A 16,575-nucleotide genomic window follows, 5' to 3' on the forward strand; every position below is an offset into this window, starting at 1 on the left:
TTTATATATTTCCTCTGGTATTTTGAGGAGAAGGGAACCTAGATATAATCTAAAGAGTATACATTCTTATAGCCCTGACTACTGGAGATATTTCCTCCAGCACAGTATATTCATTATAAGGAAGTCAAAGCCGGATCTCAGATTAGAATAGAGCAAGCGTGGAAGTTAAAAGGACCTTGGCAAACACTGTATAATGAGTAACATCCACGTGTTTCATTCCAAGTGTAAATGGAACAGCTGGAATACAGCTTCTTTCACTGACGCTTTAGGGACACCAATGATTCCATTTGGACGCGGAAACAGATCTAAGAGCAAAGCCACAGTTTGAGTGATTTCAGGTGGGCCATGTTGGGAACCTGGACTGAAAGGCACTGAGATTATCATAGAGACAAAATGGAAGCCATTTACAGGTGCCATACATGTACACACAGCTAAGGAGCAGGGCAGACAAATTCCAGTTGTTGAAGGACAGCAGTGAATCTCTGGCAATGAGGTTCAGTTGTTACATTAAGATCGCCTCAAGGATCAATTTGTACTAAGTTATCCTTGGACAATATCTCAGGCTGTGTGCCTCAGAAACTTATAGCTATGACTATGGCATCCTCCTGGTCCTTTTGATTAAACCTGTCCCCGATTGTATTCCCTATTACACTCCCCCAGAATCTTCTTTCTCTGTTCCTTCCTGTTTGTTTGGGTTTTTTGCCTCTGTGGTATTATTCCCAGCCTTAAGAGAAAGGTGGATATTTGGTCCCATTCTGAAAAATGACGAGTATCCAGTTACATGTGAATTTCAGCCATTAAATAATATTGAATGACTGGGTTAAATAGCAGTTTTCTCCTATGGAGAGATGGAGTCATTAAATCACAGATCTGAGATGGAAACAATGGTCATGTTGTTCAACCCTTTCCTTTGCTAGAAGCTGAAACTTAGTATGGCAAAGTGATTTGTTCAGGGTCCCACAGGTAGCAACAATAAGTGTCACCTACAGTATTTGAACCCAAATAGATGTACACCATCTCATCCCGGGAAGCTCTTCTGCATGGCCTCCCATAAATCCTTCCCAGCCATCTAATGGGTGATGGACCTTCCACCAGATTTCTTTGGTTATCCTTTAAACTCTCTCAGAAACTCCTATTCCAGTGTTGATTGTGGTATGGAAGGGACCAGGGACTCTGGAAGCTTAAAAGAAAGGCACCAGCTCTGGTAAGTTCCACAACACTATAGCATCCTTGAGTGCTGTCCTGGCACCACTTCCTGAGGCCTAGCTAAGTAGGAGACACCCATCTAAAATAGGCTATCCACTTCATAATGAATTTTTTGGCCATGGCAACTGATAGAAGTACAATTCTCTTTTTTAAAAATTGGTTGGCTTCAATATTTAGAAAGTTCTGCACAATTCCAACTGAATTTGGCTGCTGTGACATCTACCAATTAGTTAATGGCAGACTATGGTTCCCAGATGGAATCTAGCGTTTGTGACCTATGACCATTTTTAAGCAGAAAAGATTCAGAACCAGTTTCCTGCATGGGGCAAAGGGGAAAAAAAAGATTCAGTAGTGGGGTTGAAGAAGTTTAGTCATTAATATATTAAACCTGCCTTATGACAGAGGATCACCCCTCCAAACTCTCCTATAAAGTGGATCTGTAGGTTCAATTTGTGACCAATTATTGCTTATTTTCACAGTTAATGTGGTAAAATTTGGGAACCAGGCCCTGTCAGTGGCTGAAACTCCTGCTTGAGGTTTCAGACTAAATCATAGAAAGTGGGGGGGTTGCCTACAATCCTCTTCACGCCAGCCAAATTTGTCTTCCAGGCTTTGGAAAGATCCACTTCCTCTCTTTCCCTAAGTTTATTTTTAATGGGGAAGGAGGAAACAGAAAATGGCAAGCCGTCTGCTTCCAAATCACAGGTTAGCTGCTCTTTGAATAATCGGCCGAGCCCAGATCACCATTTCCTATGAAAGCGTTGGACAGTTTCGTTTCTGTTCAGCAGGAGTTGTCAGACAGAAACTCAAAAATCCGAAGCTTACAATGTTATTTTCTCAGCTTTTTTTTCAGTCACACTTCGTGGCTCTTCCTGTTTATCCTGTCTGCGGCCTCTTCCTACTTGTTGCTGCTTACAGAATCACTGAGCTTGTGCCTCGGTGTCTAAAAATACTAACAAACAACCGGCTGGAAAAGAACACATATCCTGAAGCCTTGAGGGCAGACAAACCCTGAGCAAGCCACTCTTGGACTTTGGGATGGAGGTCTGTTGTAAAAGTACAAGCAGTGTATTTAAAAAGGAAATCCAGATTTTCTGTTATACCTTTCTCTCCTTCATTTCTGAGAAGATATTTCTCATGGGATTTTCCTTCCATTTGGCTCTCATGATAATGAATATGTAGTAGGCTTTCCAACAGATACCTTTTTGGTGGATTGATTGGGTTTTTTTAGGTTGGTTGTTTTTATGGTGAGGTTGCTGCTCTTTTTAGTAATCTAGAAGAATTTCTTTGGTCATGATTGGAGTGTGGTATGAGGCAGGGAAAGAAGCCTGTCCTAATCACCTTTAATTTCAGTCTTAACAGTGGGTGGGGCTTTTTTGTGTTTTCTCTTTTTTTTCCACTTGCATTCATTGAAACCGAGCTTTTCTTTTCACCAGCCTTATGAGGGGCAAGGGTGTCATCTGATAATAGTCTTGGCCTTTATGAGAGTGCCCTCTCCAGTGAATGCCTGCAGAAAGCTGCCTGAAATCGCTTATTAAGTGTCCTGTGGAGTGACTGAGCGATCTTTCTGTTGGCCAGCCCTGCTCATTCTTTAGAACAAGAAAAAAGAAAAAGAAAGAAAAAAAGAAAAAAAATGCTGAATGCATGTGCCCAGGAAATAGGAAATGTGAACTGGGACCCAGCACCCTGCTTTGAAGGTATTTATTTGACTAGAATTACTATCAAATTTGAATTTTCTTAGCAAAATTCTTCACTCCTCATCCTTCCTGACTAGGAAGTACAAAGTTGTCTTTTCCATGCTACCTTGTCCATCATACCCAGAGGATATCAGGGAGCTGGGTCTCAGTCTTGTAAATGGCAAATATGGTGCCATAGCCAGTTGGTTCAGATTTGTGTGGCAATGAGCCAGTAGTGCCAACAGATGGTGATTAATGCCATCCTGTCCTACTAATAAAATAATCAATACCTCCACTTACAAATTCCTTTTAGCAGTTTTGTGTCCTGAAGTAGAGAAAAAGACAAATGTGAATAGGGGTGAGATTCCAAATGCATCCATTAAATTCAAGAAATATTCCTTAAAGCCTTCCATATGTCAGGCCCTGTGCTAGATGTTGGGGGATCCCTGCCCTCAAGGGGCTTACCTGCTACTGAGAAGAATAACACAGACAATAAAAGTTACAGGCCATGTTCTTCAGGGAGCTCTTCCCAGTTCCTGTCCTACCCCTTCCCCTCCCAAACTGCCTCCCATATATGTATGCTATATGTGTTCGTATATATGTATGTATGTATATACACATACACACACACACATAAGTACATACATGCATATGTGTGTACATGTATCTAGATTTCTACATATATTGTTGTTGTGCTCGTCCTTCATCGCCGTCAGAGAAACAATGACGTGACTTGCACTTGACTTTGCTTCGAGTGAGGGGGGTGCTGTGCAGGTCCCCAGCCTCACTTCTCCTCCAGAGCCATCTGGATCCAGGGACCAGATATTCCTCAGGATGACTAGAGAGGACCCAGGATGCACTGGGAGACCTTGGGCCCTTTAGGCCAAGGTCTGTTTAGGTATTCATTTATGGTGAGGTAGCACCCATTCAGTGAATAGCCTCTTTAAGGAGTGTGTGTGTATACACACACACACACACATACATATATACACACATACATATGCATATACATGCAACATACATACACATATGTACACATTATTTTTCTCCATGCATATACATGCCACGCATGTGTGCATAGACATCCATATATGTGTATGTAGAGATTTTTCTCATGTGCACATGTATGTCTAGTTATTTATCCACTATCTCCCTCCTTAGACTGCGAGCCCATTGCAGTCAGGGATGGTTTTTGTCTTCCTTGGTAAGCCCAGAACAGAGTCTAGCACATAGTAAGCACTTAATACATGCTTGATAACTGAAGATACTAATAGCTAGTATTTGTACATCTCTTTACAGTTTGCCAAATATTTTACATCTGTTAACTCATTTGATTCCTGTGAAGTAAGGTGCTACCATGTTTAAAGTTATACTAAGGCATTTCAAAAGGGAGCAGGCATTAACCACTAGGTGGGAAGGGGCACTTGAGGGAACTCTGAAGGAAGCTAATTCTGGATGGGGAAGTGGGAAAGGAATGGATTACAAGTATGGGGGCTCACCTGTATGAAGGCATTGAGGCTAGAGAGGAACGTAGTGTCTGGAGCCCACTACCGAACATCCTGACTTGAATGCACAGTTTATTTTTAACTAGAGGAACACAAAGCATTGTCTTGGTCATGAAGGATTAACCAGAGACCCAGACTAATGCCAAATAACTTAGTATTAGAGTCACTGACTTTGATTCCCTCTCTTTTCAATCAATCACTCAATCAACTTTTAAGTGCCTACTATATGCCAGGCATTGTTCTAAGCATTGTGCATACAAAAGGATGCAAAAAATATATACTCCCTGCTTTCAAGAACTTACAATCTTTTTGCCTTTTCTTATGTCTTGTCCTCTCCCTTTTTCTCAAATCAGCTCTCCAAGTACTGTTGGGCCTCCCTAATGAAACTTAACACTGATGCTCACAAAAGAAGGTACTGACCCAGGCTTTTGGTGATCACCCAGCCCAGAGTTGATCCTCTTGACTCTCAATGGACCTGGAAAAAATCACAGCTGGGTTCTGAGTTACCCTCTTGGAGACATCTGTGTCAGGCCAGCCTGCCTGCTTATTAGCTTTGCCAGGGATTCAATAGCTGATATTCAGTCAACACCCAGACATGGTATAAAGGGACTCTGTGCAGCTTGTATTGACATCATTTGGGTGAAATATCAAACCCCACCATTTCAAAAGATGCCCAAGCAGGAGTGCTCCAGATAATGTCCTGAGGCCTATATCCAATTGCTTCCAGTATATCTAATCCAATAAGGTATTTGAAAGCACCTGTTCTCACCTGGAGTAGGTGGTTTGTTGTGTGTGCACACATGAGCTCGTGCACCACCTTCTACATGAATCCTTCCCTGATCTCTTTCCTCTATTAATGCCCTTTTTCCCGAACTCCCTTGTATTGAACCATCGTTTATTTATTCATGTTGTATTGTATATCAGGGGTTCTTAACCTTGGGTCCAAGTACATGGACAGATTTCAGGGGATTCATGAACTTGGATGAGAAAAAAACTGCATCTTTATTTTCATTAACTTCTAACATAAATTTAGCAATTTCTTTAATTATGAATATAGACAAGAAATCACAGTACTGTACCTGTGACTTTGTCACCAATAGAAATCATAGATATTGTCACATCACATCAGTCACTACAGAAATATATTTTATGATTACCACTACTTCATAATTATTGTAATTAACAGACTGATTGCTAAATCACATGTGATTACAGTTTCCCTGTCTACAGCAAACATTTCTGCAGTGTAACTGTCCAAATTCTGTTGTATCCATGGGCTTCATCAGACTGTCAAGGGGGTTCATGACACAAAGAAAGGTTAAGGTCCCCTGTTGTTTGTGTGCATATATGTGTGTGTTTGTTGTCTCTTCCATAAGACTATAAACTCCTTAGCAGGTAGCATTGTCTCATTCTCTGTACTAGGATATCTACGGCGAGCATATAGTAGGTGCTTTGGGGTTTGGGTTTTTTTTAATTAAATTTTTTTCATTGAACAAAAATATTTTTCTCTCCGCATTATACAGACACACACACACACACACACACAGTGCAAACAAAAACAAAACACTTTTAACAAACATGCATAGTCAAGCAAAACAAATTCTCATACTGGCCATATCCAAAAACAAACAAACCCTGTTTCATTCTACCCCTTGGGTCCATCACCTCTCTTTCAGGAGGTCGGCAGCCTTCTTCAGTAGCAGTCCTTTGGAATGGCATTTGATCATTGCTTGATTAGAGTTTTAAGTCTTTCAGAGTTCTCTGTTTTACCATTGTGTTTGATAAATATGCATTGGTTGGTTAACTGGTGAACTTGCTTGGGTAGCATCTTTGAGAAGTCTTCAAGATCCTGTAAACCTAGAGTATTTGATCATTAACTTCATTATCCCCTGCCCAGCCTGAGGCCCATATAGGGATAAAGCATCCTACAACAAGGATGGATTGGAGTCATTGCTTGGTATTTGGTGGGGCATCTTTTTTAGACAAAAGTCAAAAGAAAAAGCAAATCTCTGTTTCCTTACCAAGCATTCACATTTCCGTTTTCCTGCGAACTTCTGCAACAAAACTAGAAGTGTCAGCTTGGGCCTCTGCTTCCTGTTGCCTTTTCTACTGACCCCAATTGTTGCTAAACGTCTTGGAGTGTCCCACCTCCATTTGGACCTCAGAGTTCTCCCCAGCTTCCTCACATCTGTGCTTCTGAGAGGTGCATCTTTAAATCTGGCAACCTGGAAAGAGTGTGATACTCACCAGGCTGGCTGTCACCCCACCCCCCCATCCTCCATCCCGGACTGCTGGATCAGTTTGCTCCTTGGGCCATAGACCATGAGATCTGACCTCCTTGTGAGTCCTATGTCCCTCCCAGCAGTCCTCCAATGAGGCGAGGAGTCCCTGGGGTAACCAGAGTGCTGGACCAGATGGGCAGCTTCCAGCTACCAGGACTCAGCACAGGGATCCTGAAGACACACTTGAGCCAGCTGGGGAGCGGATTCAGAGCCATCGATGCCTGAGGTGGGGCTTCACCCAGTGACCAAATTCTCCATGTCTTATCCTTGGAGCGGGACTGGCGAGAGAGGGCAGAGAGGAGGAGATGAGAAATAGGACTTGGGCATCTTTTTTGTGTGTATTTCCTAAACCACAAGGCTTTGCGGCTGATATCTGCTGTTGCCTGACGCTTGGTATCCCAAACTCTTCTGCTTGTCCCTGCATGTTTCAGAAAAGGATTCTGCATTTATAGCTGCAATTATGATGCTTCCTTTTTGGTAGCAATTTTGCTGCTCTCAGATAGAGCTCCCATTGTGGAAACTTTCAAATGTAACATAATTAGTGGGGGTAGAGGTTAAAAATAAGTAGAGATGCCCATCTCGTTTCTTTAAAGTGTTTTGAAAGCTAACGAATCTACTTGTTTTAAGGGAGAAAATGTGCTTGGATTGGGCATTATTTAAAGTGGCCTTTTGTATGGTGGGGAGACAACTCGTTTTTCAGCTCTTTGTAGGATAGTTTTTTCCATTTCTACCTCCTTTTTTACTGTAGAAAGGAAATGTTAGGAGAAGTTTTTTGTCCCTTTTTTATCACTAGACAGTTTCTTCCTTGTTCTTCTGTTGCCCTATGTCAAGACCTTAGGAATATTAATCTGTATGTGAGTTTATCTGTCTATATAATGAGGAAATACTTTTTTATCCTAAAGAAAGTTGGGAGAACTCAGAATATAAATGTGTAACCATGGACAAATCATCTGACCTTTCTCAGGCTCGGTTTCCTTGTCTGCCTTTCTTTGTATCCCTAGTGCTTATCACATTGCCTGGCACATAGTGGGCACTTATTAAATGCTAGTTAATTGACTTAAAAAATGAGGATAATAGCCCCTACCTCCCAGGATTGCTGTGAGGATCAAATGAGCTAACATATCTAAAGGGTTGTGCAGACCTGCTCTCAATATGCAAATGCTAGCTATTATTCTGTAGAAATTGTGTTATTCACTTTCCAGTGCAACGGCTTCGCAGAAAATAAGAACTATATGATCATGTTCCCTTCAGAAATGATTCATCCTCATCTCGAGACAGAAGTGGTCAAAGCATGGACGGCTGTAGTAGTTAGCATTATGTTATGCTTTGAAGTTCGCAAAGCCTTTTATATAATTTGTCTCATTTGATTTTTGAAATAATACTGTGAGATAGGGACTATTATTATCCCCAGTTCAGAGATGAGGAAACTGAGTCTGAGAATTTAAGTGACTTGTCCAGGGACACAGGGTTATTATGAAGTGTCAGAGGTGAGATTCAAACCTAAGTCTTGCCTGATTCCAAGGCTAGTGGTCTTTTCCAAGACACCAGCTCCACCTGAAGTCCAAATCTGTGAAAATATGACCAACTATATGAAGGGGTAGAGTGGTTCATGAAAAGGTCTTCAGGGAACATTTCTATGTAAGACAAAGACCCGGGTGTGTTACCCTGAAAAACTGTTACCACTGCTCAGTGGTTGACTGCAAGGTGATTCTAAATAAATTAGAAGGTAAATGTCCCAACTGCAGGTGATGACCTCACCTATGCTCTGATCCACTGTGTAATCTATCCAGGCAAGGAGATACAGGGCTGCTGTGTTTCTCTAAGATGGTATCAAATTGCTAATATTGTTTCTGTCCAGGTCATCCACACTGGCCTCCTGAGGCCCTCTCCTAGATTTTCGTTTGCCACATTATACTATAATCATGTCATCCAGTACACTCCAAAAGGTGAACTCAGAGTCAGGAAGACGTGAGTTCGAATTTGTGGGCAAGTCACTGAAATTCTCTTAGGCTGTTTGCTCATGTCTAAAATTGGGGTTGTTGGGAGAAAAAATGAAGTAATTTATATAAAGTATTTTCTCAGCTTTAAAGTGCTGTGTAAATGTATCTGTTATTACTTTTGTTGGCTGTTGTGGGGCTATCTACAAGACAAATAGTCATTATGGGTATGTGTTTAAGTCATGTGGGGAATGCTATCTTTAAAAACAGATTGCTCTGCTCAGACATAGAAACATACAAGTTTCTGATAAAAAATTTTCTGTTGTTGATGAGAGCATGAATGACTATTTTAAGGACAAAGAAAGACCAGTCCTAGAGATATCTTTTGAGCAGGAAGTGCTTATTCCCCAGACTGGGAGATAATTAGCATGCAATATAGTGTGAAATATTTTATTTACTTTGAAAGGCCCTGTGATTACACTGGTATAGGGGAGTCCAGTGAGGAAATTCCCTCAACCCCTGAAGATCAGCACCTAACCTAGTCTTGGAGAGAGTCTTGGGGAGTTGCCTGGGATACTGTGAGATTCGGTGACTTGCTGAGTGTCACATATCCTATGTGTGACAGAGAGAGGACTTGAATTTGATTTTCTTGACTTTATAGCCAACTCTCCCTCCACCATAGCACACTGGCTCATGTTGTATGTCAGAATGCTTTTTTTTTAATGTTTTCCCTAAGGGATCCATACCCATGCAGTTCAGTCCAGTCTGTCCATCTGGACCTCCACTCCTAATTTGCTACCTTTTATGTGCAACAAAGTCACAACTACCAAAGAGTGTGGGCTTTCCTTTTGCCAGTAATTATCCTAGAATAGTAGGTACGAAAATGGAAGGGGCCATAGCTCCTCATTTTGCAGGTGAGGAAAGTAAGGCACAGAGAACCTAAGTGGTTTGCTCAGGGTTACACAGCTAGTAAGAAACTGATTTGGGGGATTTGAACTCAAGTCTTCCTGACACCAAACACAGCCTCCTGTCCATGATACTACGTTGTCCCTGACGATGGAGTCATGCTGATTTAACCATGCTCTTGCCTGCTCCTTTTTGTAATTCAATTCAAGAAATTCAATAAATATTTATTAAGTACTTACTATGTGCTGGGTACCACTCAAAGTTCTGAGGATACAAATAGAGGTAAAAAGATGGTCCCTGCACTCAAGGAGCTTACAGTCTAATGGTTACAATGACTTGTGACCAAAATTATGGTGGATAAGTGCCATGACAAGTCTTTAGCCATACTCAGAGAAAAGCCCACTGCCACCCAGAGGGACTGAGCCATGGCCTCAGCCTTCTTGGAGCTCATATCTGCCTACTTTGCTAGTTTTCCACTCCAAGGAGAAATATTCCATCAAATCAGGTTCAAATGTGATTACACTAGATAACTACCATTTACCATTATGGTAAATGCGGATCATCTGTGTTTCTATATGCTAGGGGCTTTTATAATGTTCATGGGCCTTGTCATGTGGGAAGCAACATGACAGATGGTAGATAATAATAAGTAGCCACAGTTAATATGGCACTTTACATGTTATTTCATTTGTTCCTCACAAGAACCCTCTGAAGTAGGTGCTATTATCCTCATCTTACTAATGAGGAAACTGAGGCTGAAGACAGTTGAATGATATGCCCAGCTAGTAAGAGTCTAAGGCAGGGTTCCAACTCAAGTCTTTCTGATTCCCAACACTTTGTCCTGTGAGTCAACTAGTTACCTTTGAGGCAGGACGACCTGGGTTCAAGCCCTGTCTCTCATAGATACCAGTGGGTTGCCTTGGGCAAGTCACTGCCCAGGCAATTCTTTAAGAATATATTATAGATAAGTTGCTGATACTCATTCATAGAGGGAACCTTCTTCCAGGACAGTTCCTCACAAGGATGAAATTATAGGTCCCTAGCCCAAAAAATAGTATTTACTCTCATGTATGTGTGGCCCATCGCACTCCCAATGACCCTTCTCTGTCTGCCTTTCTCCACAGATGACGGAAGGCCGACATTGCCAAGTACATCTCCTTGATGACAGGAAACTGGAACTGCTGGTGCAGGTGAGGGGCTCATTCTCCATTTCTGCTTATTAAAATTCAAGCCTGTAGCTTTATTCAAATGGGCTCCTGGGTAAGCAAGTTCTACTCAGCCTTTGCTCTGGGGCCTTGATGATTTGCTACCCTGATATTGTAGGGGTCTGACTTTTCAGGGATATTCCCCTCAAAGAGCATTTTCATGCTTTCAGAGCTCAATGAGACCTTTCTCTATAAACCTTCTCAGACACCCAAGATTCTGATCTCGGGGTCATCTTCAACTCCCCCCTTACATCCCTTCTGCTGTCAACTCTTGTCATGTCTATTTTCATAGCATCTCCCTCATATGTTGTCTTCTTTCTATTCACGCAGCCTTACCAGCCTAGTGCAGACCCTCATCACTTTATACCTGGACTATTGCTTCCTAAGGTCTCAATGGCCAAAATTATTTCTAATCATATCACACTCAACCCCACCTCCCACCCTTACTCAGTAAACTTTAGTGCCTCCCTATTAGCGTCAGAATCAAATACAAAATCTTCTATTTAGCCTTTAGAGCTCTTCACAACGTGATCCCTTCTTAACTCTTCAGTCTTCTCGTACTTTACTCCCCTCCATATACTCTGTAACAGGGTGTTCTCACACTCAAATAGAAATGGACCCCTCCTGGATGCATATTGACTTAGAAAACCACAAATTCACATTATCTATATTGTATTATATTTTTACTGATCTTGTTGAATATTTCCCAATTACATTTTAATCTGATTTTGAGGCAGCTTACTAGAGTTTGACACCTCTGTTCTACATCCTAGTTAACACTGGGCTCCTTGCTGTTCCTCAAACACTCCAACTCCAGGCCTTTGCATTGACTGTTCCCCATGCCTGACATGCTTTCCCTTCTCATTTCTGCCTCCTGGCTTCCCCAGCTTCCTTCAAGACTCATTTGAAATGTCCCCTTCTGCAAGAAGCCTTTTCTAGTTTCCTCCTTCCCCTCTGAGATTACCCTCCATTGACACTGTCTGTATCTTGTACACATGTAGTTATTTGCAAGTTGTCATTTCCCCATTTGAAATGTGAGCTCCTCAAGGGTAAAGACCATATATTTGCTTTTCAGTTCTCATTCAGTGATATCTGACTCTTTGTGACTCCATGGGCCATAGTATGCCAATACCCTCCGTGGGGTTTTCTTGGCAAAGATACTAGAGTGGTTTGCCATTTCCTTCCCCAGTGGATTAAGGCAAGCAGAGATTAAGTGACTTACCCAAGGTTACACCACCAGTAAGTCTCTGAGCCCTGTTATATAGTAAGCACTTAATAAATGCTCCTTGATTAACTTGAAAAAAAAATCTTCTCTTTACTTCCCTGTGCCTCAGTTTTTTCATTTGTAAAATGAATGAGTTGGTTTAGATGATCTCTAAGTTCCATACTACATCTAGATCCTTTGATCCCCAGCAAGTTGTTATCCAGCCTTTGCTTGAAGATTTCTAATGAGGGGTGAATATGCTATTTCCTGGAGGCTCATTCCTTCCTGCCTTGGGACACCTCTGATGCATAGTTTTTTCCTTGAATTCATCCAAACTTGTCTCTTGAAATTTCCATCTTTCGTTCCTGTTCTGCTTTCTGAGCAGAGTAAGTCAAATCCTGCTTTTTTATTTGTTTGTTTTAGGCACTTTTTATTTTTCAAAAAAAAATTGTCATAATATATAAACAATTGATTCTCGCAAAAAAATTCTACAACTCTACAACCATTTGCTCCATTATTTGTATAGGAAATGCCACAATACAAAAATAAGGGGGGAAAAGAAGCAAAACAGCAACCAATTTATGCTTTATATGTATGTTTCCATGTATAAAACATATTAATTACAAAATTATTTATACTATATCAACTATTTATCAAATCCTACTTTAGTCATGATAACACTCCAACCCTCAGTGTCTTCTTTTCTACCATGTCCCCCAGGAGTTTTCTCAACCCTAGGCATCCTCAGCTCCTTCCGCTCATCCGGCTCAGGTTTTGTACTCTGAGCCAGACCTGAAGCCTTGCAGTTTGTATTTCTTATGTCTCTGCCAGGATGCTCGGGCTTTAGTGCTGAAAAGAAATGAATGTGTCCCTCATCGAGTGCCTGTTTTCACTGAAATGAACAGAGTCAGGCTGAAGTTGTGCATCTTCCATTTTTTCCACTCTGACTTTTGACCTTATGCTTCTCCCTTTCCAAGGCTTTCCAAACCCTTAGTTCTTTTTTTTTCTTGTTAAGGATTTTTATTTTTTAATAATTAATTTGTTTTTAGTTTTCAATAATCACTTCCATAAGTTTTACATTTTCTTCCCCCCTCCCTCCCCATGATGGCATGCAATCTTATGAGGGTGCTGCACACACATTCTTATTAAATACATTTTCACATTAGTCATGTTGCATTTAAAACGAATGGGAGAAACCATGATAAAAAATGAAACTTAACACAAGAGAAAATAGTCTGCTTCATTCTGCATTCCAACTCTATAGTTCTTTCTCTGGATGTGGATAGCATTTTGCATCATGAGTCCTTTGGGAATGTTTTAGGTCCCAATGTTTTAGGTCCCATTTCTGTTTATCAGATACAGTCCTCATCCACTGTGGCTCTTACTGTATATAATGTTCTCCTGGTTCTGCTCACATCACTCAGCATCAGTTCATATAAATCTTTCCAGCAAACCCTTAGTTCTTAAGACCCAAGACCATTTGGACCCAAATCCAGGCCCCTTTTCACCTCTTGGGGGGTTAAAGGGTAGGGAGGGGCTACCACTGTTTAAGAAAGGAAAACAGATACCAGAAAAGAACTGCTCATTTAAAAAAAGTTCTTCTTCTGAGTTATATAACATCTCAAAGAAAATGAAGAGCTTGAGATTCAGTTCAGCAAACAGAATACAAGCTCCCTGAGGGCAGACACTATCTTGTTTTGGTCTCTCTTCCTTAGCACTATGCCTTGAACTTCGTAATAAGTACTTGTAGAGGGAATGAATAAATGAAATATTGCTAGGAATCTCTATATTCAGAGACTCATACTAGGTGCTAGGGGAGCTACAAAGTTTAGATAAGATATAGTTCCTACGCTTGAGGGTTTTATAGCCTCGTAGAAGAAATAAAACCAATATATTAATAAGAATAATACAAGATATAATAAGGTAAATTCATTAGAAGGGATCAAACAATTCCCTTGAGAAGGATTAGAGCAGGATCATAGATTTATAGCTAGCATAGACATTAGATATGGTCCAACAACACTTTCATCCTACAGATGAGGAAACTGAGGCCCACAGAGGCTTACACAAGCCTCTTGTCCAAGGTTACACAAGTAACTACAGAAAAGCCAGAATGAACCTGTCATTTCATTGGTTTAAGCAACTCCCAGTAAGGAACCAGACATCCTTGCTTTGCCAGTTGCAGGTTAGCTATCCCTCTGCAATTTATAGCCCTAGAGAGCTGCCTGGGGCACTGAGGGGTGAGGTAACCTGTCCAGTGTCACACAGCTAGTATGAGTCAGAGGTGGTCCTTGAACCCAGGTCTTCCTGACTGCTAGGTTGGCTCTCTATCCACTATACCATGCTGCCAGGTACAACTTATCATATACCTAATTACATATTTGTCTCCTTCTTCCTAAGGGACATTAACTCCTTGCGAGTAGAAAGGCTACCAGAGTAGTCCAGGCAAGAAATAGTAAAGGCCTTGGTTGGATTGGAGATGTAGCAGTTGAATATTGAGGAGTTGGCAGTTGTAGAAGGGGAGAGAATGGTCCAAGATACCCCAGAAATTTTGAGCTTAGGTGAACAAGAACACAGCATTGCCATGCATGGGAATAGCGAAATCAGAAGGGGTATGTGTGGAGAGGGAAACTGGTGAACTTCTGGGATGTAGATGTGTTGAGTTTGATGTGTTGACATGATATCCAGTTAAAGATATCCAGCAGGTAGACGGAAATGTGGCACTGGACTGACAAGACCTCAGAGAGCCCCCCTAAAATTGATCCTTATAGCCCCCTTCCTATTGTATAAAGCTTCAGGCTTCCCAGAATGTACCATCAGGAGTGAAAAGTCAGAGAGACTTTTCAGTATTCCTTCAGGATTATTAATCCTTAGTACTGAATGTTTAAAAAAAATTAATAAGACAGTGAGTTATATTATAATAGAAAAAGTCTGGGTCAGAAAACCTGGCCTAACATCATATGACCTTGAGTAAATTACCTAAACTATCTGAGTGTTTCTTCTTTGGGAAAAAGAGAGCTATTAGTGTCTAACCATGCACTTTACAGAGTTTATAGAATCATGGAATCTCAGAGTTCTAAGGGACCCCAGAAACCAATTGCTCAAGGGCTTCTTAGTATTTGGGGGATCATGGACCCCTTAGAAGGTTTTTTTGGAATAATATTTTAAATTATTAAAATACTAGATGATTACAGAGGAAACTACTTATACCAAAATGAAAGGTATGATTTTTGCCCGAATTCATAGTCCCCACTGAAATCTAACCAAGGACTCCTATGGGGGCTCCCAGGATCAAGTGCCCCTGATCTAGTCCAACCCCTACCTAAAAAGGACTTACTTTTATAACCTACCCAACAAGTGGTCATCCAGACTTGCCATAAGTGAAGAGGAATGCTTTCCTTCCCAAAGGAACCCATCTTCCTTTTGGGCAGGTCTGACTGTTGGGGAGTACCTTACATTAAGCCAAAACCTGCCCTCTGAACCTACTGTTGCTGGTTCTAACCTCTGGAATCTAGCAAAACAAGTCCAACCCATCTTCCACTCAAAAGTCCTTCAGATATTTTAAGATTGCTGCCTCCACTCTATAAGGTCTTTTCTCCAAGTTGAACATCTCCCATTTCTTTACCAGTCCTCACGTGGCATGATCTCAAGGTCTTTCATTGTTTTAGTCTCACTCTGTACGTTCTCCAGCTTACGACTATCCTTTCAGAAGCCTCAAAAGCATCCAGAATAGACTACAATACTCCATGTGTAGTCTGGAGTACACTGGAATTATCACCTCTCTAGTTCTATATACCACAGTAGATAGAGCACTAGACATGGAGTCAGGAGGACCTGAGTTCAAATCCAACCTCAGACATTTACTAGGCAAATCTTCCTCATCTGTAAAATAGGAATAATAATAGCCCCTACTTCCTGGGTTTGTTGTGAGGATAAAGTGAAATATTAAAGCACTTTGCAAACTTTAAAGTCTTATGTAAATGCCAGCTGTCATCGTCATCATCATCATTATTGTTCATGAAGTCCAAGTCCTGGTTACCATATCCCAGTATCTAACCACTGGCTCTTCTATTTAAATACTCCTTCCTCCATGATGTCGATGATCAGGAATCCCAAAAGGACATTAAAGACACCGTTGCCATCACACACACCCCTCCCCCCCATCGTAGCACTCTGGGAGGTGTGGATTGTTTAGATCATCTGAAATAATTGTCATGCTAGGCAAGTGTAAGGTTTTGTTGTTATTAATTAAGGCATGAAAGCATAAGCTTGTTGCTAAACACTAACTTACTGGACTGAATTTGAAGTATACTGTAGCACAGTATGGTAGAGTGGGAAAGGACAACAGAGATTGAGGCTTCACTGCTACAGGGAACTCCCAGGTGGGGAAACCAGTACAGGTTGGCACCTTCTCTGGGTCTGAGAAGCCCAGAGAACCGAAGAACCTCTGTCTTAGACAGTTGCCCAGAACAATGAGAGGTTGACTTGCCTAGGGTCATGCAGGCAGTTTGATGCAGAGGCACTGGACCTATGTCATTGTGGCTTCAAACTGGCCTTTATTCTCCCTTTTCCATGTGCCATGACTGGTTGGTTGTTGTCCTTCATTCTCAAAGAGGACTGAAGTGACATCACTGTGCTAGAGTCAAGTTACAGT

General features: G+C 41.3%; 1 protein-coding gene across 4 annotated transcripts in view; it reads left to right on the forward strand.

Annotated features, from left to right (window-relative positions):
* FRMD4B (FERM domain containing 4B) overlaps positions 1 to 16,575 on the forward strand; it is a 204,598-nt gene that overhangs the window by 42,000 nt on the left and 146,023 nt on the right. For 3 of the 4 annotated variants that reach the window (XM_072598701.1, XM_072598702.1, XM_072598704.1), the window contains exon 2: positions 10,637 to 10,702. In XM_072598701.1, coding sequence (XP_072454802.1) covers positions 10,637 to 10,702 — 66 coding nt within the window. Of the gene's footprint in view, positions 1 to 6,758; positions 6,896 to 10,636; positions 10,703 to 16,575 lie in introns of those variants that run through there. The other variant, XM_072598703.1, reaches the window with a different exon arrangement.

Source organism: Notamacropus eugenii, chromosome 3 (genome assembly GCF_028372415.1).
Source record: "Notamacropus eugenii isolate mMacEug1 chromosome 3, mMacEug1.pri_v2, whole genome shotgun sequence".
Taxonomy (NCBI): domain Eukaryota; kingdom Metazoa; phylum Chordata; class Mammalia; order Diprotodontia; family Macropodidae; genus Notamacropus; species Notamacropus eugenii.